At 45.6% G+C, this 25,979-nt stretch overlaps 2 protein-coding genes across 2 annotated transcripts; both read right to left on the bottom strand.

Annotated features, from left to right (window-relative positions):
- Nucleotides 1-688: 688 nt before the first annotated feature.
- BLMH (bleomycin hydrolase) lies at nt 689-18,839 on the bottom strand. The gene is made up of 12 exons (XM_051635913.1): nt 18,736-18,839; nt 18,305-18,502; nt 17,813-17,922; nt 17,113-17,254; nt 15,798-15,886; nt 14,461-14,553; nt 10,527-10,682; nt 9,894-10,052; nt 9,736-9,803; nt 9,331-9,448; nt 6,994-7,060; nt 689-1,693 (listed from the first exon to the last, which is right to left on the bottom strand). The coding sequence occupies exons 1-12, from the start codon at nt 18,746-18,748 to the stop codon at nt 1,542-1,544; spliced, it is 1,365 nt and encodes a 454-aa protein (XP_051491873.1). The 5' UTR covers nt 18,749-18,839; the 3' UTR covers nt 689-1,541.
- A 1,540-nt stretch (nt 18,840-20,379) lies between these two features.
- Nucleotides 20,380-23,744, bottom strand: TMIGD1 (transmembrane and immunoglobulin domain containing 1). Its single transcript, XM_051636085.1, has 5 exons — nt 23,666-23,744; nt 22,414-22,692; nt 21,644-21,922; nt 20,710-20,813; nt 20,380-20,412 (listed from the first exon to the last, which is right to left on the bottom strand). Exons 1-5 carry the CDS (start codon nt 23,742-23,744, stop codon nt 20,380-20,382), a joined length of 774 nt encoding a protein of 257 aa, XP_051492045.1.
- Between the last annotated feature and the right edge of the window lie 2,235 nt (nt 23,745-25,979).

A 25,979-nucleotide genomic window follows, 5' to 3' on the forward strand; every position in this document is an offset into this window, starting at 1 on the left:
AACTCCTGCTGCTGGTCCACACCAAATTCTCTTATCTTACCTGCACTCCTGCCCACTGCAGGAAACATTAATCACAGCAAGTTGAATCATCTTGGATGACTCCAAGGCAAACCCTGATCTGGATTTAGCTTAGCAGACATGCAGCCATGACTCAGCTTGGCATTTTAATACATGTACATACACACACATTTGTATAACTAGAATAAGAGACACTTTCATAATAATTTAACTTTCTACCTCTCTAGTCCAAATGAAAGTCAAACCAATGGCAGAGCTCCATGGCTGTACCAAACAGCCTTTTTTTGCCTGCACTTAAGCAACATCTACCCATGGCAGCTGGTAGTTGTGCTTCAGATTGGTTCTTTAGCCTCACTTACCTTTGTGTGACTAAAGCCAACACACAACAGGAAAACTGTCAGGGTACACACAGCCAGCCACTATTGGGGCACAATTTCAATGGAAGGGTTAGTATTGTGCTCAAACTATGAGTGTCTGTAGTGCATGAGTTACTGTGTTTGCCCTTGTTCAGTGAGAGGAGCATCTTTGATTACTGAGAACATAAAGCAGCATGTGTTCCTGAGATGTTCACATCCTGGCTCACTTAGATCTGTCCATAAGTCACCAATATCTTTCCATTTCATTAGTTCCACAGGGCTCATTTAAAGAAAAAACCACAGAATCGCACCAGTCACCTTAGAAAGTGTTTATTCAAAAGCTTCATAGCACCATCTTGTTGTTTGTTTTTTTAAAACATCCAAATAAAATGCAGCAATTAAAATGTTGGGTTCTTTTTCCGTTAAGCATGACACTAACTCCACCTGTGAATGTATTTTATGGTTGTTCTTGCTAATGTAACTGAAAAATAGCGCTTCTGTGCACAGACATGGCCCTGGGCCTTGAGATGGGTGATCCAGTCCCAGCTCCATCATGGAAGAATAAAAACAAGTGAAACTGGAACCCTCAAGGAAACAGTTCACCCCCCAAAAAAAATCTGCTTGAAGAGAATTTTCTAAAAAGTAGTTTTTAGCAGTTTCAATTCTTATGGCCCCTCCAGAACTTCAGCAAAACTAAAATGTAAATACATAAAATACTTTGGGCATTCTTTGATGGCATGAGTCAGACCATGGATGGTTATTTCTAAGTACCTTGATGTATTCTCACAATCACCTGGCTGTTCCTTCTAAAGCGGGGCCTTTTATGGCCATCTTTGCCAGGGAAAACACTGGTCAAAATAATTCTACTAAGTTACTATGCCAATTTTGATTAAAAAATTAAGGTAAAATCCAAGTGCCTGTGACAGCACTTGTAATACATTTCCATGATGAGTTTTTTCCCTTTTTAGTTCTGAGGAGCAGCCTGTCAGAGCCTGATGCAGCCACTTCAGGGAAGCGCTATTTCCCAAAGATCCTTAACTTACATTTCAAGAATATGGACCAGGCTGAGTGCTTGGTCACATCATCATTTGGCTATGGCTTCCAACCACTGGAATTCTCTATTGCATCTACTTCTGGTTCACCATTAAGAGGCAAATACTCTGTAGTTCACTTGGCTAAAGCCCCCATTGGGTCCCAGGCTGGCAAAACAATTGGTTCCTGCTGCATCACTGCCAAGATGTCGTCTGGTACATGCTTCTTATCCACCACCACTTCATACACGTACTCAGAAAACCAGTCATCAGTCATGATCAGGTAACCTGGAGATGAAAACAGTTCATTACAACACAACCATGACCAATACAGTGAGAACTTTGCTGGTTTAGTTCTTGTAGGTAGAGGCTGCTTTCCTCAAACATGCAGCCATCTAAGTCACACTAAATCTTCATTTTCTTCCTTAATGTAATTGTTGCAGAGAATTTCTGTGAGCAGCCTTTGAACTCAGGGGGGAGCAGGGGGTGCCACATTTAGAGTATCACAGGTTTTAGACAGCTACTGCTGGAAACAAGCCATACAAGGTGAACTGAAAATAAGTGGCAGGGAGAAAGCAAGCGTTCAGAAGACAGATGAGAAGGCTTTATGTAATAAAGTCCCTCATGTCCTTGTACAGTATCATCACACAATCAAATGAAACAAGAAAATGTCCAAAGAATATGGACAATAAACGAACCTATCTACACCATCTTGTTTCTAAAGCAAGAGATCAGATAATTCCCATAAATTAAAAACCCTATCAACTGTAATCCGAGCTAGAAGCCATTTTGGAATCACTGCCAAAGGGAGCTGCCTTGATTATTCTCTCTTCAGGATATGAATTCTTGGGACACACAAAAACCTCTCACTCCCAAGAGTGAGTGCAAGTAATTGCACCCTGAGAGGATAATGAACTCTGCTTCTGACATCCTGTATCTCCCAGCCTGACAGAGCTGATTAGGATCACAGTGTCTGAACAAGGAGGAAGCATCAAGCAGAACTTCAGAACATGCAAATAAGTAAGGTCGCTCTTGGAGAAAACCTGTTCCCAGTGCCACAATGAAAGCCATTATCCATTTCTTCATTAAAAGGAGACACTTTAGATCCAGCAATACATGAACCCAAGAGCCTGCCTAAGGCAGCTCTGAGCTCTGCATCCCATCCAGGTAACAGGCAGAAGTGGAAAAGAAAAGTTTATGGCATTTCTGGGCAGGATGCACAATGCAGTTTTACCTCAGGCAATTCATCTATTGCTCCTACTCAAACCATTTGTAAGTAAAGGCTCCAATAAAGAGCTTGGCACAGGATCACCTTGCTGCAACAGCACAGCACCTGGCTACAGACCTGCAAGCCTCTGCACATGAGACTGCTCCACATTTCTCTAACACTTCCAAAGGAAAACCTCAACACAAAGCATTTTAACACTGACAAGCTGCTGGCCAGGGAGAGGGCAAGGATGAACAGTCTGCAAGATACTGCACAGCCTACAGCTTGGACACCTGAAAGTGTCCTTGAAAAGTTCCCAAAGGACCTCATACAAACCCCCTTGTGCTTGTGCCCGACTCCTCCACAAGGAGAACAAATTTAGAGTCTGTCAGTGAACTTACAGGATGATATAAGAATACAGACACCAAGTGTCTACAGTTAAATTCTTAAAATGTCTTTTAAGTATCCAACAGTCAGTACAAGAGATTAAAAAAGTCAAAAGGGAGGTGACTCCTAGCTGGAGATGTACCACAAGAAAGTTTTCTTTGTGCCAAAGCAAACAGAGGGACCCCTATCAAATAGATGCCATCATGTGATTTAGTGTTCCCCTCCTGCTTGCTTGTATAAAAAATATCCGATGGGATAAGCTGGGTTCAAAGTTAGGTAATAATGTACTGTCTCCAGAACAAAAGAGTAAGCAGAATAATTAAACTTGCCTGTATGGCTGACAAAGTGCCAATGAAAAACAGAAAGGAAATATTTCACTGGGAAGTGACTTTTTTGCCTCAAAAAACAAGCACTATTTGTTAGCAGCTGTGTTCATTCCTTGAAGATAAACAGACAGGATTCCAAGAAACACTTTTACAACAGATATGGATGTAATTACTGAATATTTAGGAGGCAGTGCTAGGCTGTTCCCAGGGCTTCCCTTTCTCTGGGACAAGCACTACCACAAGAATTCAGTTCTGCCACTCCAGAGAACATGTAACTACCTTCATCCCATAATACCCTGACCAGGAGTCACAGCCTTTCCAGCCCTGCACCATCCAAGCCTGAGGAAACAAGTGTTCTCTGGCACCTCAGACTTGTACTCCCAGAAAAGCAAGAGGGACCCCATATGAAAAAACACTTCCATTTCCTACCAGTGATAAGTAACTTGTTTTTTAGTGACTCAAAGTCCAGTCTCTGGTGTTTTGTTGCAGGCTGTACCTTTTATCATCCTGTCCAAGAAATAACAAAGTTGGGGCTTACTTGTATCCCCCACACCCAACTGGGCCTCAAATGGGATGTGCCAAGTTTAACATCATTTTTGGCTGCCTCTTTACTGCTGTGGATTCTGGTTCTCTGCACTGGACTTACCCAAGCACAGTTTCACAGTGCCTTAAGGCAGATAAAAATCACTGCCAGACTCAGTGGCATGACAAGGGAGCTGGGACAACTTGTAAATCTTCACCCTCCTACACCAACTAGTGCTGGGCACTGGAGTGAAAAAGCAGGACAGGAGGAAGGGGAAGAAACCCTGTCAAGTTACTTCTTCAACATTTGAGAATGAGCTCTGAAGGCAGCTCTGTCCAACTGCCTTTAGCTCAGTGGGTTGTTTAGTCATAGCTAAGAAAGTCAGTCAGGAATTCACCTCCCCAAAACTAGTCCAAAATAGAGTCAAGCTTCCTAGTTCTGTTGGGATTTTCTGTCACTGCACTTTTCCAGGCAACTCCCTAACCAAAAAAATACAATGAGCAAAACTTTCCAGAGACCCTGGGTTCTACCACTACAAAGCAGATAAGTGACAGTGACTCACTTAGGCAAGTTCACACAGATGGTCTGCACACAACACGTGCACAGGAGGTATGGGCAGGGCTTATTCAAGTCACTCTGGCTTCCTATTTCAAAGGAACAACTAAATCCTCTTCATGGCTCTAGAAGAACTTACTCTTGAACAGTGAATCCAAATTTGAGAGAGTGTCTAGTGAGGTTAAGCTGTTACTGCAAACCAAGCAGCAAGCTAACCTTACAAAGCTGACAAACAAGTTCAAAGTAATATTCAAAGACAACCAGGCAACGGGGTTAATGTTGTTTCTAACCTAAAGCCTGAGGCACAGCACTTCTTTCATTTCCAGTTGCTGTAGTTTGTTTGTTTTGTTTTGGATTACATGCTCAAAGTGAAGAAAGCCAAAGCTGCACGTGGCTCCCCACACAATCCATCACAGGCACGCCCTGGTGCTCCAGCCCAGTAACCTGAGCACAGAACTGCTACTCTCCAGTCACAGCTCAACAGGTACAACAGTCACCAGCAGTGTCAGGCTTCAGCCTGCTGCACTGAGGCTTGGGAGGAAGAGCCAAAATCCTGAAACTGAGCCCAACCTTTCCCAGCTCTAAAAAGTCTGAACCTTGGCTAAGGAGCATATACAACTAACACCATCAAAACTGCTGACAGACACCTATAAACTCCAGGCTGGTTGGAACATTGACCAAAGTCCTCACTGAGCAGTTGTAAAGCAAGCTGAGTAAGGCTCTTCTTTCCTGAAAACATTCCTCCAACACCAGCAGCATCTAACATCACAAACCAAGCATCTGGAGAGTCTCAAAACAAAGGGGTCTGATGAAGCACAGCCAGGCATTTTTTTTTATTTTATATTCTCTATTCTACATAAAGGTGCTTAACAGAATAGTTACTAGTTTGTATCTGGAGACAAAAGTTCTGATGTTATTTTAGCATTGATTTGGCTTCTTTACTTAACCCAGTATTCAAAGTACATTTTTCTACTGTCACACTGATGAACCTTGAAGGCTGAACATCAACAGTTGCATTGTTTTGTGCAGACTAAAGGTTTTTGTTGGGATACTTTGCTGTAGATGTGTACAGCTAACTCAGGACAGACACTGCTGCAAGACCAAGGGGCCAGAACATAAACGAAGACACTGTTCCAAGAATATTCTGTGTTGTAGTTGGCTGTTCATGCATCAGAGAGCAAAAGCTCATGAACAAGACCACATCCTCAAATTTTTTGGAAAGAGTCTATTCTCAGAAGAAACCCCAAACATTCTGGGACATTTCAGCCATACCAAATCTCATTTGGGATTAATGTGCACCAGAAACACATGGCCAGCAATGACTCTTGGGTAACTCCCTGGGACACACTGAGCCTGGCCAGCTCAGTGAGCTTCTCGTGCCACAGCTAGGTCACTATCCAGCCTGTCTCACACAGGACATGACAAAAATCACAGATCTCACTCCAGTCCCATCACTTAGGAGAAGCTGGCTGACTGCAGGCCTTGGCAGAGCAAAGAAGAAATACTCACAGCATCAGCCCCACACCCCCAGGGTCAGGGAAGGTCAGAGCCAGCCTCAGAGCTGACCTCCTTGGTCATTCCCAGGCTGAGCAGAGGCAGCTTGAAGAAACTTCCTAAACCAGCACTGAGCTGTGACTCACCCTTCCCTCCTCACTGCCTGCCTATGTGCCATGCTGGCCTGGCACATTCACAGCCCTCCAGCACTTCCAAAACCTTTTTAAAGAACAATAGTGCAGGCTGGGACAGTCCTCAACAGGAAGGCCAGTTCATGCAGAAAGCCTGGCACCAGCAGAACTGCATGTTGGCTGGGGCTGTTGTTGCTAGTGCTGCTCATACCAGAGAGGAACAGAGGTGCCACAGGTCATGTTTTCAGCACATCTTCAGAAAGGCAACCAGAATTATGATTTAAAAACATTTTTCTAAGCAGGTGTTTGAGCTAGAACACTTTACATTACAGCTGTTCACAGCACAACCTGAAACCAGCCATTTCCTCATTTCCAAACCAGTAGGCAAAGGTTTGCAGTGATTGGTAAGCAGTACTTAAGAAAATATAAACCACTTAGGTATCACATATGACTCAGGAAGATTATTTTAGTAATATCAGCCACAGCAAGCATGAGGTCCCACAAATGAGACAGCTGTAGTGTACAGATTTAAGCTTTAGTACACTGTGAAGTACTGCAGGGGAGTCTTTACTTCTGCTTTCATGCTAAAGAAAGCATTTCCATACAGTGCACTTGGTGGAAATGATCCTATCTTGTTTGATATGCAAAGCATTTCCTATCTAATGTCCCTTTATTATGAGTTTACATGCCCACTGGAATTCTTGGTGTTTCAGGAGAAATACTACCACCCTCCCAGATTAATACTGCCTCTCCATTCAATGTTTACATTTCATTTACTTAGACGTAAATCACCTAAGTGAAGAATGTTTGCCACCAGGAATACAGTGTCATACCCAGTGATCCACATGCTGTTTGCAGGCTTGTTCATGCCAGTCCTGGTGAAGGGCACAGAGCACATCCCCCCCTTCCACCTCCTTATTGCCAAGCACTAAGTTCAGCTTTTTGTTCCTGTAATTATAAATTACCTTTATTACCACGGTCTTCACCCCAGGAGTTTTCCACTCTCCATTTTTCAAATCCTTCTTGCCCATCCTGTGACAAAACAAGTTAATGGCTATTCAGTAGTGAATGACAAACCATCCAAGTCTAAATCCAGCACCAGCAAACCACAGAGCTCCACTCCCAAAAGTCTACAGGCATTGGCAAGTTTCAGATAATGGTTTCTTGCTTATGATTGGGAAAATGTAATTTTCTGAACTACTTGTCTATCCACTTCCATAAAACATGAGGAAATGTGGTCAAGAAGACAGCCTGCAATACTTCACCAGTAAGCTTACATTTAAATAAAGTCAAGATTGGACTTGACAGATAGAATTTCATAAGCTTTCCTTGTCCTCTGTCAGGGCAGGAGGGCCTTCTGAAATGCTGAATGCACAACTTGCTTGGAAGGAACAGGAACAAAGTAGTAACTGCCATAATTCAGAACAGTATCAGCAAGAGCAAGTGCAAGCACTTGGAGCTGTATCCTTCACCTGAATTCTTCATCTCTGGTGCTTTGAAAGATACCCAGGGCTTCAAACAAGCCTGAGTACATTTGACTTCATATCCAGAAGTGTGCAGTATTTTCACCTGCTCTGTGTAAATCTGAAGTCTGGTTCAAATCACCAAGCAGACAAAGGCACAAACAGCTCAGGCTGCCTGGGCCACTGGGAGCTGCTGCTTCTCCAAGCAGCCTCAGGAGGAAACCAAAGAATAGTTTCTTTTGCTACTGCATTTCTTTAATAGAAAAAAACTAAAAAGCAAAACTCCACATAAATCCATTTTTAATATTCAGTGGAATATTGTTGTATGCATTCTATTCTCACTTGAAAAAACAGAGTAATCCTTAGAATGAGACACTCAAGAGCCACCAGGCTGAGGATCAGTCAATCCTGGTGCTGTCAGACAGAAACTGGGATAAACATGTTTATGTACATGAAGTTTTTTAACCAAGGGCTGCATTTAATCTACATCAATTTAAGTCTTCAAAGCTTTTATGAAGTAGGTAAATCCAAAGTATTACATTTTACAACTCAGTTTATCAAAGCTCCTTTAGATTAAGGTAAGGTTTAATATAAAGCAACATGTTTAAACAACTTAAGTCCATTTTGAATGTGGAAAAGCCTCTAAAAGCTGAACTTGTTCTAGAATAATTTGTTTTAAACAATTTTTTGGTTTTAGAGATACCATCCATCATGTCCTGATCTTCTGCACATCTTTTTCTTTAAGAAATCAGGTCACATTTAATCCCACTTTATGCAACTATACATTCAGGCTTGCAAAAGAATTTAAAAATACACACCAGAGACTAGAGCTGCCAATGATGTGTAGCCACGCACTTCACTTGTGAAGAGACAAGCAGGTATTAAACACTAGAGATTTGTTAAAATTGATACTTCTAATTGTTTTTCAGTTGGATATTTAAAGATGTGTTCATCTGATACACAAATAGAAGTGTTCAGAGCTCAGAATGCAGAACACAACAGGGAAAATATACTGAGTTGTAAAAAGTAACTCAATTTCTTATGACTCAGCAATTCCACCTCAAATCCTCAGAACTCCAGAGCTCAAACTGTTTCAGTTATCTGCAAGCTGTTAGTTCTCAAGCCAAGGTCACATTGGACAGGAAGAGATCACTTCAAAGAAAATTTAATGACAAGTTCTGGAAATAAATGGAAAACATCAACACTGCAGATAACCCTGAGTTGTAAATTTTCACATGATTCTTTTTACTTCATATGTGCTTTGTTATGCTGCCAGGAGCATATTTAGTTGTGGATTCATCTCAGGCTACTGTCTGCCACAGAGCTATTTCAGACACCATTTTCCTTCCTAATTATGAGGGGGTCAAAGAGATCACATGCAAGTGAGTTGCAGGAAGTTGAGACTGTTGACATGCCTCCTAATGGCATTTTAACAGAAGTTTCATGCTATAAAATGTGGACTGAACTAACTCATTCAGTGGGACATGGTTGGAAATACCTGCTCTCATGCTAAGTTTCTTACTCAACAAGTTAATCAGAATCTGTACTTTAGTAGCTTAAAAATAGAAGATTTCTTTCCCTTTCTCCAAAAAAAAGTGTAGGTAGAAGGAAAGAAGCCTTGACTTGTCTAAAATTCTTCCCTCCTTGTTCAGTATTTTTAGTTCTGAACACTCAGACACAAAGAGAAGAACAGTCAACCCAGGCCTTGTGCACCAGGGTGTTGGGACACACTTGCTGACTCCAGCAGAGCAGCTGACTCAGGGAGTCCAGAACACAGAAGCTACCAGAATATTCCAACACATTCCTGAAAGCATCAGAACTTCAGGAGGGAGACTCTACCTTCTCAGTGACAGCTGTCAGGACCATGGCATGGGTCATCATTGATTCTCCAAAGATTAATCGTTCTGCTTTGTTCATGTTCTTGACAGAGACGCCGAACACCAGCTCATGATTAAATCTGTAGGAAAGCCACGTCAGCAACATCAAAAGGGATGCAGGGAGAATTGCCACTAGGAAATCAGGGAATCAATATAATTCACTGTCCCAGGAGCCAGTGCACAGGCACACAAGTCCAACTATATTTAGTGTCAGAATAAATGCAAACACTGATTCCTTTGGGAGTTTCTCTCACCAGATACTGAACAACTGAAATGAGTAAGAATATTTACCAACAGCTCATAGTGCATCTTTCAAAGATGATGTTCTAACCAAGCATCCCAAATTCTGTTTAGCTTTCCTACTTACATATTCAGGTCATTGATTCCCAGCTTGCCATAGAAGTGCTTTGCAACATCACAACCAAACCACACGGCCTACAGACAGAAGGAAGAGTCACATCTAGGCCACATCCCAGCAAGTTTGCATTACCAGAGTTGCTGTCCATGGAGAGAAACCAAACCAACCTCGCCATCCTTAATAGATGCTGCAGCCAATTTTTTCAAGACATCAACAGGCTGGTTGTTATAGAGTGTTTTCCTCCCTCCTGCCATGTTGCCCAGGTACTCCACAGTGTACAGCCTGTTGTAGGGGTTTTGAGGGCGAGGATCATTCACCAGGCAAATCTGCCAAAAAAACAAGATGTGAAATTGAAGTGCAAGTTCCCTGAAATAATTGAGAAGTGACTAGATGGATTTTAGAGAACTGCTTTTACTCCAGCTGACCCTTCAGTAAACAAGCCACTTGGCTGAAATAGTAGGGTTTTCTAAGGTTGTTTTTTTTTTAAGTTTACCTCATAATGGTAGCATAGCAGCTTTGCATGTTATCCCTGCTCTCTAATGGCTCTTATGGCATTTTATGACTGATTTAATCATTACATATTTTATCATTACAAAATCATCACGGGAGATCACAGCTAATTGAGGGTAGAACACAAACAGGATAATGAGAAGAATAAACACAGGGCTGTCTTTGGCTTATGGGAGCAGCACCCATCTGGTGCAGTTCCTGGGGTGGGCAGCACACTTGGAACAGTGGAAAGTAAGTGGCTTAGGAAACAAAAAGGTCTTGGGAAGGTAATGCCTTTCAGCAAGCCCAACCTTGTCCTCCATGTTGAAGTAAGGCTTCACATGCTCACTGTAGAACTGGACTGGTGTCATAGGGCCATACTTGTGGTAGTTCTTCTCCTTATCCCGGAACTCCCAGCAGAAGGTCTCTGGAGGGTTGCCCAGGCAGGTACTTACTATTCTGAACACCTGCCCAGAGAAGCAAACAGCTGTGAGCTTGCTGAAACATGCAGGTCTGCTTCTCCTACCACAGCAATGCCACTGATGAATGGATTTCTCCATGTGAGAACCAACTGGAGAACTGTGATCTTAACAGTCACCTCTGAAGAACAGGAGTCAACGCACACACGGATTATTTGCCTTCAGCTCTGGAAGTCTCCAGGTTTCAACAGTTCAAAACCAAGCTGAAAGGCCCCAGGAAAATCAATTGAATCTCTCTCCATTGTCACACCACGTTCCCAGGGAAACCATCAGGCAAACCAGAAGCTTAAGGTTGAACATATAAATTCCAGGTTATACTAGGAATGCAGCAGCCAAAAGCAAAAGCCAATATACTGCCCAGTCTCATTCCAATATTTCATAAGTAATTCTGAAGCTTCTCCAAGATGATACTTTCCCAGTGCAAGAGAAACCTTATCCATCTGATTCCAGGAAGGCTCAAGCATTCAGCATCACCTGTTCTACCAGGGGGTTTGCCCCATGCAGACAGAAACCAGACCCTCAAACACACAGCATTTTATCCCAGTGCTTCCCCTGTACTAATTCCTTTTTTTCCAGTAATGTTAATTTGGCTTTCAAAGATGTCTTTGCTTTTTTTCAAAAGCAAATGATAATCTCATCTGGTTTAATACATTTAACAATGTCTCTGCTTAGGGTAGAGCTGACACCTTATATAATGCAATTCAAGATCCCTGCCTGCTGTGCCCTCCTGTGCAGCTGGCAGCTTTCTACTGATTTCCAGCACAAGTTGACCAGATTTCAAGTCACCAGTGTCCCTATAAATCAGAATATGAAGCAGCACTTCAGAATCACTACTGCACCTTCTCACAGGGCTCATCTTAAAATGAGCTAACTGGCAGGCAGTGTGACCAGATGAGTGCTTTAGGGATATTTAGCAGGACCTGCCACAGGCACTCTGGGGACAGAGAATCAAATCTTATTTAAATCTGTTTTACTTCAGCTGACACTGGTCTGCCTCAGCTGTGTCCTGAGCACAAGTCTCTTCCTTGCAAGGAACTAAGAGGCTATTTTAAATAAGAGAAAGTGGAGTAAAAATCTCAATGGCAGCTTCTGCATTAGGATCCAATCCCTGTGGTTTGTGCCAGCCTTCCCAGGCTGGCAGTCTTCACACTCTTGAGGAGAGCAGACAGGACCTTTCCCAAAGCTGACTCACTCCTTCTGGAGCCAGCTGAGCTGATCTATGTGGATCCCAGGGCTCCTCAGGAGGAGGTTTGTGCTCATGTGCACCTTGTGCTGACGGCAAAATGAGTACAATGTTCTGCTACGCAACACTTGTTTGGCTGTGCACAAAACACAAAGGTGTTCTGGCTCCAAGCAATTTAACAAAACAAATCAAGAGATTAATTATGGGTTGAAACATGGGTGTGGGCTTAAGTGGAGGAACTGACACATTTCTCAATAAATATGCTATAGAGCAAATGCAAATCCCTGCACGACTATAAATATTTAATTTTACACAGACTGCACAAAAGGAAGCCTTGCTGTGGGTACACCCACATTACCTCAGATAACCCCAAGTGGTGAGAGATGAGGCTATAAACACAAAATAAGAAAGAAAAATGCCTAAAAGGAGACCAAGGAGCAAGCAGCCTCCAGCCAAAGGAAGGGAAATAGAGACAGAAGTCCCAGGCTGGCAGAGGCAGTGGAGCCTGGGAATGGCCTCCCTCAATTGTTTTGCCACCACACCCATCATAGGCCACCTCTTAGTATCTCACAAGCTTCCTCTATCAATAAATAAGCAGACAAATTTCAACTAAAAGGTGGCTTACATCACTCTAGCCACAACTAGACCAAGATAAGACAAAGATACAGTGGCTTGTGCTAAAAACCAAAATGAACAAGGAGGGGAAAGAAGGACACTTCTGATAAGGAAGAGTCTACAAAGGAGAACAGTAAAATAAGAAAAACTCAGTCACATGCACTGCACTGATTTCAACCTCTGACCTACTGTGCACTGGTTTGATAAGAAGAATGTTTATACAGTTCTGGAGTGAGTATTTAATCCTGTGTTCCTGCAGAACTACCCCTTGTAGCTGGAGCACTCCCTCCCAGCACACCACCACTTGCTATGCAAATAAAACCTCACAGAACAAAACCAAGTTCTGCTTTGCCACACACAATAAGAGATGCAAACCACTTAAATACATATAAACACATGAAATACAAGAGTCATCTCAAACCTTTAAGTGTTTTTCAAGTATACAAGATAGGTGCAATTGCACATTTCAGCTACAATTCTATTGAAAATAAAACCACTTAACTTGCAAACCACTATTACTACTACAGAAGAAAACACTGTTAACTTCAGAGAATTAAGCTTAACCTTTTTACAGAACAAATTGCAATCAGTTAATGAGCCTTTTATGCTAGTTCCAGGCTCCCCTGTGAGAGTGCAAGAGGCTCTACAAATGAAGAGACATTTTGCACTGAACTGTAATTGCACTAAAAAATAACATCTCTGGGAAGCTTTTGATGACTGCTGTAAAATCCTCCAAGGGCTTTTGGACACACACTGGATCTAAGTTCTATTAATTCACTTTTGAACTAAGTGCTGACTGGCAACATGCTGGGTTAGGCTCAAAGCACAGAATTACTCCTGATCTTAAGACATACATTAAATAAGTTTTCCTTTCAGTAATATAACCCAAGCAACACAAATCAGTTTTCTTTTTTAATCTAACCTTAAAATTAGATTAAAAGCAGCTACAGAAATTCACATACAAGAACAAAAATGAATTTCCAAAAACCAAACGGACATATTACTCAATAATTGCACATCAGTGGGACTGCCTGAAGCTGTACAGAAATAGCCCAAGGTGAGTTCTGCTCAACACTGATGTTTACTGGGCTGCAAAAAACCACATGTAACCAAAACATGATTTCTTGAATCATCTCTAGACAGACACTAAAACCACTGGGCCACTTTGCCCTGTATGTCTGGGAAGCACATGAAATATGTACTTATTTTTCAATGTATGCACTTCAAACTAAAAACAGCCTGAACTTTTAGAATTACTTTTGGATGTTTAAGAATGAAGTATGAGGACTGGTGAGGAAAAAAATGAAACACATCACTGTGATATTCAGTGTGAGCAGAGGGCCAGACACCCCACACACTGCACCCTGCAGATGTGCCAACCTATTTGATTTGCAGTTAATTCTCACAGCCAGAAATAGATGCTGTGATTCCTCCTCTGCTGCCCCCCGGTGTCCCACCAGCGCTGGATTCAGCCCTGTCTTCAGCCACATCTTTTCCACAATGCAGAGAACTCCCTTTTGTTGTTCTTTCCTGCTCTCTTGTGGGGGATTTCTGCAACAACACTCCTGCTGTAAGATTTTTACAGCCAAACCCATCAGAATGCAATTTTCAACCTTCCTCTTTCCTGCTATTTATAAAAGCCTGATAGGCCACTGTCTTGATCTCTCAAGATACAAAATGCTGCTTTCCTATAGAAAGGGACAGACTCAAAATGTCACAGTTCTGAAATCTAGAAATTTAAGATATTTGTCTGAATGTATTGGGAAAATTCAGACAGAAATAAGCAACAAACCTTTTCAAACACATTCACTTGAATACCTCCAAGCAGGTTGCCATCCAAAACATTCCCAAGTAAACAAAAGCCTCTTGTTGGGCTGACCCAGTAGCTGTAGAACAACAGTAAGCAGGAAATCTCATCCATTCCAACCTCATGTTCCATGATTATTCCTGTCACACAAGTATATTTACCTCTTCTATCATAGTGTCCATGGCAGCACAAACTTCACCTTTCATTGTTCCACTTTCCACCATATTTCTGAGCCTCATGCAGTATTCTCTCATCTGTTTAAAGAGAAAGTCATTTTGTTATGGAAGATAAACCTCAACAGTTTTCAGGATTTATCTGGTTGTCTCAAGCTCCTATTTTATTCATCATGTGTTTTCAAAATGAAAGTCCCTTTCCAAAGGCTTTGGTAGATACTGAGCCTTTAGAAAAATTCCAAGAAAACTGAATTAAAAGATAACAAAATCAAATTAACAAATGAGTGCAACTCAATTACTGTTTTCCAAGCACTTGGTGCTCTCAGCCTTTAGCTTTTCTTAAGGAGTGCTTTCTATTGGTGCAGTAACTGATGATGCAACATCCATCTCATTAGCACCTCTGTGACTCACACAGAACAGCCTGTCTTCATGCTGTGGAATTATTTTTGCAATTTAATGCACAATTGAAGGGAGCACTTCCCCCTGCATGCACAACTGCAGCAGGAAGAGCACACTCTTCCCATTCCTGTCACATCCATAAGGCCAGGAGGAGAGAGTGGGGCTCCCACAAGAGCAGCTGGTTTGCAGTGGTCAGGATGAGAAAAACACCAGCACCTTCATTATGTCTAAGCTCATTTCAGCACATTTTACATTTTTAATGTGGATTTCAGCAGGCAGTTTTCCCTGAACATGTAACATATGAGCTGGAAAAACATCAAGCTCACTATAAAAAAGGCTTGGATTGCCTTTGTCTCTGCCTACATTAGCATCTTCCCAGATCAGTTTATTTCTGTAGCTCAGGGAGCACCCCTACACCTTCCTTCAGACAGAGCTGCACACTTCTGCACTGAAAGCTGATTTTTAAGGTTTAATGTTTTGAAAATACATTTGTCATCTTTTCCATCTCATTTGGCAGTAATCTCTAGAAACCTTGGCATACTGGTAGATGAAATACTGAGGGAACAGAAAAAAGCCACCTAGATGCAAAGTGCTAGTTTTGCAGAAAGAAACTTAATCAGCCACACATCAAGAATGAACTTTTTGGAAATGTGAGGATTAGGAACAACTAGGAAAGTACCACGTGAGGTAATTTCAAGCTACTGAAGCCTGGCAGTGGCCACCTTCCATAAATACATCTTCCTGCTCCCTGTTTCAGGATTAACATCAGACTTTGAGACTTCAGGCTGCTTTTTAAATAAAAGCAAGTTAAATTGCTGAGATGCACTTAATGCTTTGGTCAACAAAGAAGTTCAGGTGGCTTGGAACATTTGGAGTGGATTCATCCCACACCCTCCCCTTAAATGTATAATCTAAATCAGTTTTACCTTATGATTCAAGATCTCATTCATCCTTCTAGTGGCCTCTGTGGTATGAGACTCAGGGAAGTATTTCTTGGGGACAACACCATACTTCTCTAAAATAAATTAACAAAGCTCTGTGTTAATAACTGTCTTTTGCACACAGTAGATCCTACTGCTTCTGCCTATAGCCCTGTAAAAACTCAATATCATTGGGTTTTGCACAGAGATTTCAGAGCGAAGTTCCTTATTTAAAAATTATAAGTATTCAAAGTTAACATCTTAATTTGTGACTGAACCTTGACCTCTGATCAGCATTCCATAAAAGGTGCAAGCCCTGAACTGCTCAGTGGCATTTAATCCCATACACTAGTTAGCTTTACACTAACTAGTGCTTTTTAAGAAGCTCTTTTCACCAGAACAAAAAAGGCCTGATTAGTTGAAATTAAGCTTTTGAAATATCTTCTGAAGAATCAGGCCTTTTCTCAATTATTCCATGTATTTTATCAAAGGTTAATCAATGAAGTTCCCAGGTCCCTTTCCACCTTAACATTTATTTATAACACACCAGCAACAGCTCAATTGCTTCCTACTTTCTGGTACCAATCAAAGATCACACCACACAAGGCTCTGGATGCTACAGCAGCATCCAAAACATTCTCTGCCTGAATTGGATGAGAAAAAAATAACCTCCAGGCTTCAAATCAACAGATTCCTTTTGTGATTCTAAACTTACATTATTGGCTTGTTGATTTACAAAGGCATCACATTGTTTCCTAACACAAAGGAAAGCAAATGCTGGTGTAATTCAGACACAGAGAAGTATCTGCTTCATCAGGGCAAGAAAGATCCCACTTGGGCTGGATTTTGCAAGACCAGCATTGCCACATTCCACATCATTTCCCTCTCACTGATCTTTATATCATCTTTCTTCAGGCTCCAACTCTCTTAAGTAGTTTTGCTTCTACCTGGTAGACACACCCCAGTCTAGCAATGTTGTTTTCCTGACCAAAAAAGTGTGTACATGGATATAAATAAATGATGTTGATGACTGAATAGAAAGGGGAATGAACCTTTTTACTGTATGGAAAGTGAGACACCTGATTACTCCTGTTGATCATCTGAGCCTCTATCAGCAGCAATATGCAGGGGGAAGATCCCAGACAAGATTTAAGCCTAATGTTGATACACTGGCAGGAACAGATGGTTGATTAAAAAACAGCTGCCAATGGCATCACATTCTTTAGCAAACTTCCAAGCCTTAAACTCTTCTCTTTCCATTCCTCATCTCCCAAACCAGTGTGCAACTAGAGGGAGGGCTCCCAGTGACCAATCCTCTCACCAATAATGTTAACCAGCATATCCCACTGTCCACCATCATTCGTGGGGTTGGAGAGCAGGAACTGCACCAGCCTTCCTTCCACAGGCTCCTTCTTCTGAGCTGTTTCCACAAACGCATTTAAAAAGTAGTAACAACGTTCAACCTGGAATGGACAGAGAGGAAAAGCAGGTATTTGATGTGTGACATTTGTGCAATAATTCATTGCTGAGTATTCAGTTCTTCAGAAGTCCTAACTAGGTGAATCCACCATCTGCTCATCTACCAATGTTCTCATTTCCCCTCTAGCATTCCAGGGCTTATCCTATAAACTTATTTCTGTCACAGACCAAATATTTAGGAGCTGCACAGAGCTGGGGGGCAAGGGAATAGGATACTAAGCTGGCCCAAACTAGCACTAGATTTTCTCTGCTCCTCTGAGGGGAAGGAGGCAGGCACACAGCTCTGCAGGTCACAAGCAGGACTGAAAGTTCACGAGGAAGTTCCAGCTGGGTTTCCTGTGAGCCTCCTACAAGTAACTCCTGAAACAACCACAACACCTGAAAAACAGACTTTTACTATTCCTGAACTTTAACATCTTCACAACTTTCTTCCCAAGTCCACTTTGCTCAACTCACACTGAAAACACACATTTAAAGACCTTTTGAAGTTTCTCCTCAGGTATGTTCTGTCCCAACCCTGAACACAACCTGCAGGATTGTACCTTGTCCCAAAAAAAGAGATAAGACTGGCTGAACTCAAACTCCTCAATGTTGTATTTCTTCATGAAAGGAAGACGCATCGCGTTGAGACAGGAGAAGATCCAACATCTCCCTGAGAGATCAAAGGAACAAGGATTAAACTGGAATGTTTAAGAGCTGCGTAAGATGTTTTGTTTCAAACACAGATGGATGACACTGTTCTGCCTCCAGCCTTCGGCCACTCTTCTGCCCGAGCCTGTGAAACACCAACAAAGAGATCAAGGAATCTGCTGCTGCAGAGACAGGTCTCATCTGATTTTTGGCTTTGCTTATATGGACGGGGAAGCACGCGGGTGCTGCGAGTCCAAAGACCGGTGGTAGCTCAAGAGGACGCTGCAGGGACTCGGCTCCCAGCCTGACCCAAGGGCTCCCCGCGGCAGCAGCACGGGCAGCGCATCCCCCGGCCCCCCAAACGCCCCGGGAGCGGGACCCCGCCACCCCCCCCCCGCCCTTACCGGAGTTCTTCTGGTTGGTGACGGGCTTCCCCTCGGCGGGCACAGCGTGCTGGAAAACCTGCACCGTGTCCTGCACCACCTGCCGCTGCAGACACACCTCCAGCGGGTCGCTGCAGGTCGCCACGTTCTGCGCCAGCAGGAACTGGGGCTCGGCCCGCAGCCGCCGGGTGAAGGCGGCGGCCTTCTCCGTGCACAGCCCTGCGGACACGGCGCCGTCAGCCCCGGGGACCCCCCCCGGGGACCCCCCCCTCAGCACCCCCCCCGGTAACCACCCCCCTCAAGTAAATTCCTCCCCCCCCGGCAGCCCCCTCCCCTGCGCAGCCCCCTCCCCCCGCACCCGTCACCCCTCCCCCAGGTATACGATGTGCTACCCCCCCACACACCCCCCGGTAATTATACCCCCCCGGTGAGGACCGGGCCCCGCCCCTCACCGCGGGCGTTCATGGCACAGCCGGTGCGGGCTCCGGGACGTGACGCGCGGCTGCACCACCGGGCACCCCTCGGGTCGCTGGCTCCGGCGGAAGCGGCTCTTATAGCCCCGGCACCGGAAGCAGGAAGCGGGGTCCCCGCGCCGGAGCGGGGGGGGGCCGGCCCGGTGGCGGGGCGGGGGCGGCGGGGCCGGACGGGCCGCCGCGAGGGACAAGCTTGTGGCGGCTGCGCGCGGCGCTGCGGCCCGGGCCGCGCGGGGGCGCCGGGGGCTCGGTCTCCTCATCCCCCTCCCCCGTCCCGCCTTCCAGAACGTTCCGAGCGGCTCCCGAGGCAGAGGAGTGCGGCCCGGGCCCGGCCCGGAGGTGAGGGGCGGCCATGAGGTCGGAGCGTCCCGCCCGGGCTCGGCCCCGCAGCATCAGCCCCTGCCCCGGGGCAGCGTGTCCAGGCCCGGAGTGCGAGCTGGGGCGGGCACCGCACCGTGACAGCCCTTCTGGGAGCGTCAGGCACGGACGGTCCGTGGGTCAGGCCGCCTGCCAGGCTGCCTCGGCCCTGGCTGGACTGATGTGCAGCGCCCGGAGTTCAGTGAGGGCGGTTGTGCCGCTCCAGTGCACCGTGAGGCCTCCAGAGCTTGCCAGGACCCTGAGCAAAACGCCTGAGTGGTGTCTTTGCTGGGGGAGAGATGGACGGAGAGGGTTTCCTGTTGGTGTTGTGCTCGGGGCTGCCCTGAGAGCTGCTGCGCCCCAGGGCGATGGCAGGAGGGGTGGCCGAGCGCAGGGCCAGGCAGCCTTCTTGGGCAGCAGAAGCCAGGATGCCCCCATGGAGGGGCAGCAAGTCGGGTGGCCACCAGCCCAGCGCCCTGTGGAATGGTGCTGTAGGACAGGGCCAAGAGAGCAGTTGCCAGCTCAACACCTGCCTGTACAGCAGCATCGGGATCTGTGGCAGCTCCGCAGGGATTCCCGTGTGGATTGGTCAACAGCCTGCGGGCCTGATGGCATGTGCCCACCTTTTGGGGACAAGCCCGGAGGGCAAGAGCTGGCAGCAGCTCAGGCAGCCCACCCCTCTGGTGGTGCTCCCAGCAGTAGGTTGGAATGAACAGACACAAAGACCCAATTCTGTTTTGAGAAGACCGTATAAACTTGACCCCAAAAAACTTGTTTCAGTGCTTTATCTCATCATGTCCCACAAAGACTTCTGTTCCACCTCTGGAAATGGTGGTTCTGGGTATGCTCTGGAACCTCGAGGGCTTTACCTGCAGCAAAATGAAAAGAAGAGATCAAAAATCACCTCCTATGGGAAAAAAAACAAGTGAGTTGAATTCACCTGGGCTGTATTCAACTCCAGAAGCTTTCAGCAGCCTGGGGATGTGCTGGTTTTTCCCCATTGCTTCCACACCAGCACAGCCAGGAGCCTGGGATGGCCAGGAGAAAGGCAGGAGCCAGGTGGGATCTGCCTGTGTCCTACCCTGTTCCCATGGACCATTCTCTACTGGGAGAGAAGGTGCAGGCTCAGGCTGGCCAGCCAGAACACCAGCTCCACAGCTCAGCAGGGCTGGGCTGAGTGGCTGAGCACTCTTTTGTTTCCCAAGTTCTACCAGGGCTTAAGGAAGGGGGTTCACTTGCAGGCTGCAGGAATAAGCAGCCAAATACTTACAGTGCTGTTTCACTTGATCTTTTGAAGCACTGAAAATAAAGAAACAGCCTTGTCATTGTTTTTCTTTCCTGGCCATAGGGATATTGTTCCTAGTATCCTAGTGCATTCCTTAAAATATCTAATATTTGATTTATCTACTGGTAGTTTTAAAGCAGGAGGTTGTTCGTAGCAGTTCATAGCGTAGTTCAGAGGTTGTTTATAGCATAGGTCACCTCTCTAGCAGAGGACAGCAACACCTCAAAGCAGCATAGAGAAGGTACAAAAACCCAGGGCACTGCACCAAAACAATATTATATTTTTTTCTAGGAAACTTGAGCATTTCATACCTTACAAATTTTATCTTTCCGAGCCACGATTCCAAAAAGTATCGTGAGTGTCACCACCACCACAGCAGCAATAACAGCCTCCTTGGGGAAAACAGGCTTCTTATCTGTCAAGAGGGAGAGGAGCTTGGCTATGTGGTGGATTGGTACAGTCATACAAACCAGAACAAAATTCCCTGCCAGAGTGGAGAGACATATTTCTCTTCCCCTGGCTGTCACTGCTGATTTGAGTCGTTGCCCTCTTGGCTGGCTGTGTGCACGAGTCCCCTGGAGCAACAGGAGCCAAGCCTGTGTTTTAGCAAACTGAAGGAAGAGTGGAAGTGTCAGTCCCTGAAGAAGAAGATCCTGAAGGCATGGTTAAGGGTTACACACGGAAATAAGGGTACCACAGCCAGGGCTGCTTTCCTCCCTGTTCCAAGAATTCAGAAGTGACAGGGACCCAGACTGGGTGGGAAATGGATGCCTGGTGGTGTCACCTCTCTGAGACCTGAGCAACCAGCAAGACCTCCACCTCCCTGCTGACCACAGGGCTAGAGTCCCTTCTGGAGAACAGCTACTCTCTCCTGCCATAAGGAGCTTTTCAGGATGACAGAATGCTGTGGTTGGGGTAAAGAGCTTCAGGTAAGACCAAAGGTGCTTTAAATCACTCTTGAGTGTGCCCTGTCTATGTGGGAAGTGAGGCAGTGGGATGAGGCTGCCTCAGGTCACACTTGCCAAAAGCTTTTCAAAACAGGTAGGGCAGGAAAGGCCTTTCCTGGTGCTGTGGTCCCAGGCACAGAAGCAAGGGGAGCTCCTTGCTGTTGCTGTGCCCTCAGAAGGTAACATGGGGAATTGACTGCATTCCACTTACACTTCATAATATAAAAGGATGGCTACAATTATAAAAGAGAATGGAGAGTTAATTGTAAAGCTAATTGGTTATCAGCAGCCTTGTTACCTTCAACTGTCAGGTGGAAATCCTTTGTCCACTCTTCAAGAAAGTACTTCACCTTGCAGGTGTACGTCCCATTGTCAGACTTTTGTACTTTTGTGATGGAGAGCTGAAAGACCTCACTGGTCTGGTACAGCTGGTGATGGTTCTGCTGTAGGGTCAAGGCGGTGTTGTTCTTGTACCAAGCTGGTTGGCCTTGAGGGTTGGATTTGGTGTTGCAGGACAGAGTGACATCTTTGCCTTCTTCAATTTGGAGGGACTCTTCTCCCATCAGCCGGGGAGGAACTGTTCACAGTGACACAGGTCAGCAGGTTGTTAATAATGCTGCTCACTGTGTAACACAACAGAGGGTCCCTTTACACACTCCTCATGCACTGGGCCCAGTGGTGTGACACCTCAAACCTGTGCAGCCTTTATTGGTTCTGGAAATCAGCAGGGCCATCAGTGGCAGGGTCAGTCACTCCTGTGACTCCTCTGCCCTGACTTGTATCCTTGAGAAAGAATCTAGGTGGAGACAGGGAGATATCCAGAACATCTTGCTTAAGGGCCCACCCACTCCCTATAAAAGAGGCATTAGATCAGGCCATAAGCACCACTAAGGAAAGGGAGTGTCTTATCACGTGAGTTGTCTCCTCCTAAATGCATTTTTTCTTGGTGAGGACAGCATACAGGCTGCAGAACACCCTGCCCTCACCTGGCCCAGACCCCCAGGGACTCAGCCCACGATTTCATCCCACCCCAGCCACTCTGCACAGGTACCCCCAGCTGCAACTCACACTGAACATCCAGGATCACAGACACCTGGACAGACTTGTCCCGTGCCAGCTTGCATGAGAAGGTGACTCCATTGTCAGCCTCACTGACTGGCTCTATGCAGATGTTACTGACGTTCACTTTATTCCCATCCTTCAGATCCACCTGCCCATCTCCTCGGTACCAGAGCAGCTCCTCAGCCTGGCTGCTGTTCTGTACTAGGCAGGAGAGGGAGAGGGAAGAGCCAAGTGACGGAGACAGGGAGAAATCAGCAGCTTGGTTATTTACAGACAGCTCCAAACCTGCAAAAGGAGAATGGGGGCAGTAAACATCCTGAGCTGTACCTTTCCCACAAAAGCTGCCCTGATAGCTTCTCCAGGCCTCCACCTTGGAGGAGGGACTGAGTTTCAGGCTTCAGTCCAATAGCTGTTGGCAGGTGGGACTTTTAGCTTTTGAGACAAGAAGTTGTCTTCATCACAAAGCTCCCTTCACAGGGATTGAAACTCGAAGCCAGGCTTTTGCAACTGACTGCAAGAGAGCCAAAGCCTGACCTGTCATGGGGTCTGAAGACTAGTAGTGACCATCTAACACACAGAGCAGAAGATCATCCCCATTCCTTCAGTCCTGCTCACCCTCTTGCTGCAGATCCCATACCTGTGCCCTCTGGTTTTGTGCCCACAGCTGGATGAGCTGGTTTTTGCTTAGAGCTAAATCCACTTGAGAGCACAAAGTAGTCAGTGAGCCTCTCAGCTGTACTCTGGCCAGTCTGGGTCCAGCTGCTGGAGAGTTGCTGTTTGTCTCATGTACAAACCTCAGGACACATTAAGTGAAGAACCAGTATCGGAAATTAATTTTTGTGATAGGCTGAGACTTGCTGCTGTGGCCTATGTCAGAGATCAGTGAACTGAAAGTACAGCTCAGAATATAGAGGCACTGCAGTCCTGTGAATATAAAAAAGCCTGAAGCTCCCTGTCTCCTCCCTGGTGCTCCCAGGTGGCCAAAGCTCTCAGACTGTTCACTTCTTGGAGCAGGTTTGAGCACAGTGGTGTCATTGTCCCTGTGCAACTGCTGCAGTAACACTGGAAAGCACTGAAGCTTCCCCAGTCCCTTCTCCTGAACGCTAATCAGAGACCAGCCTCCAGGCACTCCTCTGGGAATGACCTCCAGAACTCCTGAAGGCTGGGATGCAGATGTGGCACAGCACCCCAGGCACTGCCCTGCCCTGCTCAGCATGATGGGGCTCAGGCAAAGCTGGATTGTGTCCCCAGGGCTTACCTGTGGTTAGGCTGGCCAAAAAGCAGAGGGCAAGGATGGGCACTTCCTGGGGGAGCACGGGGCTGCTGCTCAGCACCATCTCGGAGGAGCCCAGCTGGCCTCTGCCTGTTGGAGAGAGGGTCACAGTGCTGCTGCCTCTGCTCCGGGCTCACAGGGGGTTAATTGCTTCTCCCCCGGAAAACAAACTAAGTCCATTTGTTGCAGGACCTTTCCCAGTGCAGAGCAGAATCAAGGGGGTTTATGTCTCTAGTCTCTGTTCCATCAGTTCATTGTCTCCAACCACCCACCTATGAAGGGAACCTGTTTCTGGGACCTGTAGCACCAGGCTTACCTTGGGAAGAGTCTCTGGAGAGGCTGTTTCTGCTAAGAAATGCACAGCTCTTTCCCCTCCTTATTTATAAGGTCTGAATTTTAATATTTTATGGTAGCTCAGTTAGAATTGAGTCCATAAAATGGGTTCAAGGCCTCTTTCAATTCCTGGATTTCTGAGCTCCAAGAGCACTGAAGAAAAGTATTTGCTGGGCTCTGTCTGTTTTATGAGACTTGCCAGGCAATGAGTAACTAAGGAGAGTTCCTGCAGCAGCTATAAAGACCTCCAGCCAAAAATTGTACCTTTTCTCTCTCAGCTTTCTGGTTGTTCACCACAGTGTTTCAAGCCATAGGAAGTTTATCCTAGATTATCCTAGAGCACCAGTATGCTCCCAGTTGCCCCTTCCTGCCTGAAACTGTGTCACCATGTCCTCCTTTGACTGAAAAATGAGAAAATGCACCAATTCTGACTTTGAACTACTAGCTGGCAGAGGAGAGAGCAGAGACAGTGTCCTGCTCACTGGTATGTACCCCTGGGGTACTCCTGTGGTTAGCTCAGTCCTGGGCACCCCCTGATGTGGAGTGAGGGTCCCTGCTCTGCTGGGACAGCTGTGTGCGTGGCTGTGTGTCTGCAGAGGGCACACCTGGAGCACTGGGAAGCAGTGTCTGGAATCAGCAGTTTATTCTTCAGCAGGATGACTGGGACGGGGTCTTTGCAGCGGGCAGGATGTGTTCCCACTGTCAGTGTCCCCACAGGCACAGGGCATGTCCCTCCTCAGGCTCAGCAGAGCCATAAAGTGCATTTCATGAGCAGGAGGAGCCTGGGACACCTCCTGGGCATTTTCTTTGCCTGTAGACACAGGGGCCCAGCCCAGCAGAGCAGAGGTGGGCAGTGGGGACTGGCTGCACAGAGACCACAGGAGCAAACAGGACTGTTTATTTGTGGGGCTGGGTCACCTCTGAGTGGTTCTTAATGTAACTTACTCTGTGTTCACTGATTTACCCTTTAAACTAAGAGGGAATAATTTTCAGTTAAAAAAATAACTGCACAGAAGTCCCTTAAAGGGACAGTACTTGGCCTGCCTTCTGGAAAACTGTTGTGCTAGAAATTAGTGTCCAACCTTTAACTCAATTTTTAACTTCCAACTCAATTTAAGAAATTTTAAGAAATACATTTAGCTCCTTCCACCGTTTTTAGGAAGTTTTATGTCCTGTCCTTGCAGCACTTGAATAAATCTTGGCTTATGATCCAGCACGAACGTCACTCAAAATGCTCTTCCTAAGAATAAAGTGAGCTTTGTGGTTTGGTATTAAATGAGTTGAACTAGAGAGGGCAAAGGAACTGGCTGGGAAATGGCTCGTGTGCTCCTGCCAGGATGTGAGCCAAAGGCCAGGGAGCACGGGGAGGTCTGAGCTTGTTGCAGTGGTAGTCCTGGAGAGGAAGGAGGTGTTCGGATGTAAAGATGTAAAGAACAAAAGTATGGAGTTTTGGGGTGTTTTTTTTCAGTCTAGAAAGGAAAGTAAGGGAAGAGATTGTCAGCCAACAGCTGCTTCGTGGTGGGTTTGTCATGATGCAAGGCACAGCATCAAGTGGGACCTGGGCAAAATTCTGTCCCAGGTTTGCAGCCGGTCTGTGACAGGCAGCCAGGTGAGCTCAGGTGAATTGCTAATGGCAATGTCCTCTTGTGCAATGGGCTTTGAGATCTGAAAGAAGAGAGACTAGAAGAGCCAGGTGTTAATTGACCAGAGGCACTGGAAGGCACAATTTGTAAACTGACAACAATTACTGTCACAATGACTTTTTACAATTTTCTTTTGATACAGGGCGTAATTATCTTGTGGGTGTCTAATTACTGAGGTCTAGAGTTCTGTGGGTTGCATGATCCACCTTTCCATGATGTTTTAGGGGGGATGTAAACCTCATGTTCCAGAATGTAAATCAGCCACCAATGCCTCAAACTGGGAAGAACCTCTTCAGAGAGACAGATACTCTGTAACTCCCTAC

The sequence above is a fragment of the Apus apus genome, chromosome 18 (assembly GCF_020740795.1).
Source record: "Apus apus isolate bApuApu2 chromosome 18, bApuApu2.pri.cur, whole genome shotgun sequence".
Lineage (NCBI taxonomy): Eukaryota > Metazoa > Chordata > Aves > Apodiformes > Apodidae > Apus > Apus apus.

Bases quoted from the DNA above. Each gene is read 5' to 3' on its own strand.
- BLMH (XM_051635913.1), bottom strand. The intron at 9,449-9,735 runs GTAAGTAGGAAA...GCTTTCCTACAG, and splicing joins GGAATCAATGACCTGAATAT to ATTTAATCATGAGCTGGTGT. The intron at 1,694-6,993 runs GTAATTTATAAT...TTTCATCTCCAG, and splicing joins TGAAGACCGTGGTAATAAAG to GTTACCTGATCATGACTGAT.
- TMIGD1 (XM_051636085.1), bottom strand. From the start codon at position 23,744: ATGGTGCTGAGCAGCAGCCCCGTGCTCCCCCAGGAAGTGCCCATCCTT. The intron at 20,814-21,643 runs GTAACAAGGCTG...CCCTCTTGACAG, and splicing joins TTTCCACCTGACAGTTGAAG to ATAAGAAGCCTGTTTTCCCC. The intron at 20,413-20,709 runs GTATGAAATGCT...CTTTATTTTCAG, and splicing joins GGAAAGATAAAATTTGTAAG to TGCTTCAAAAGATCAAGTGA.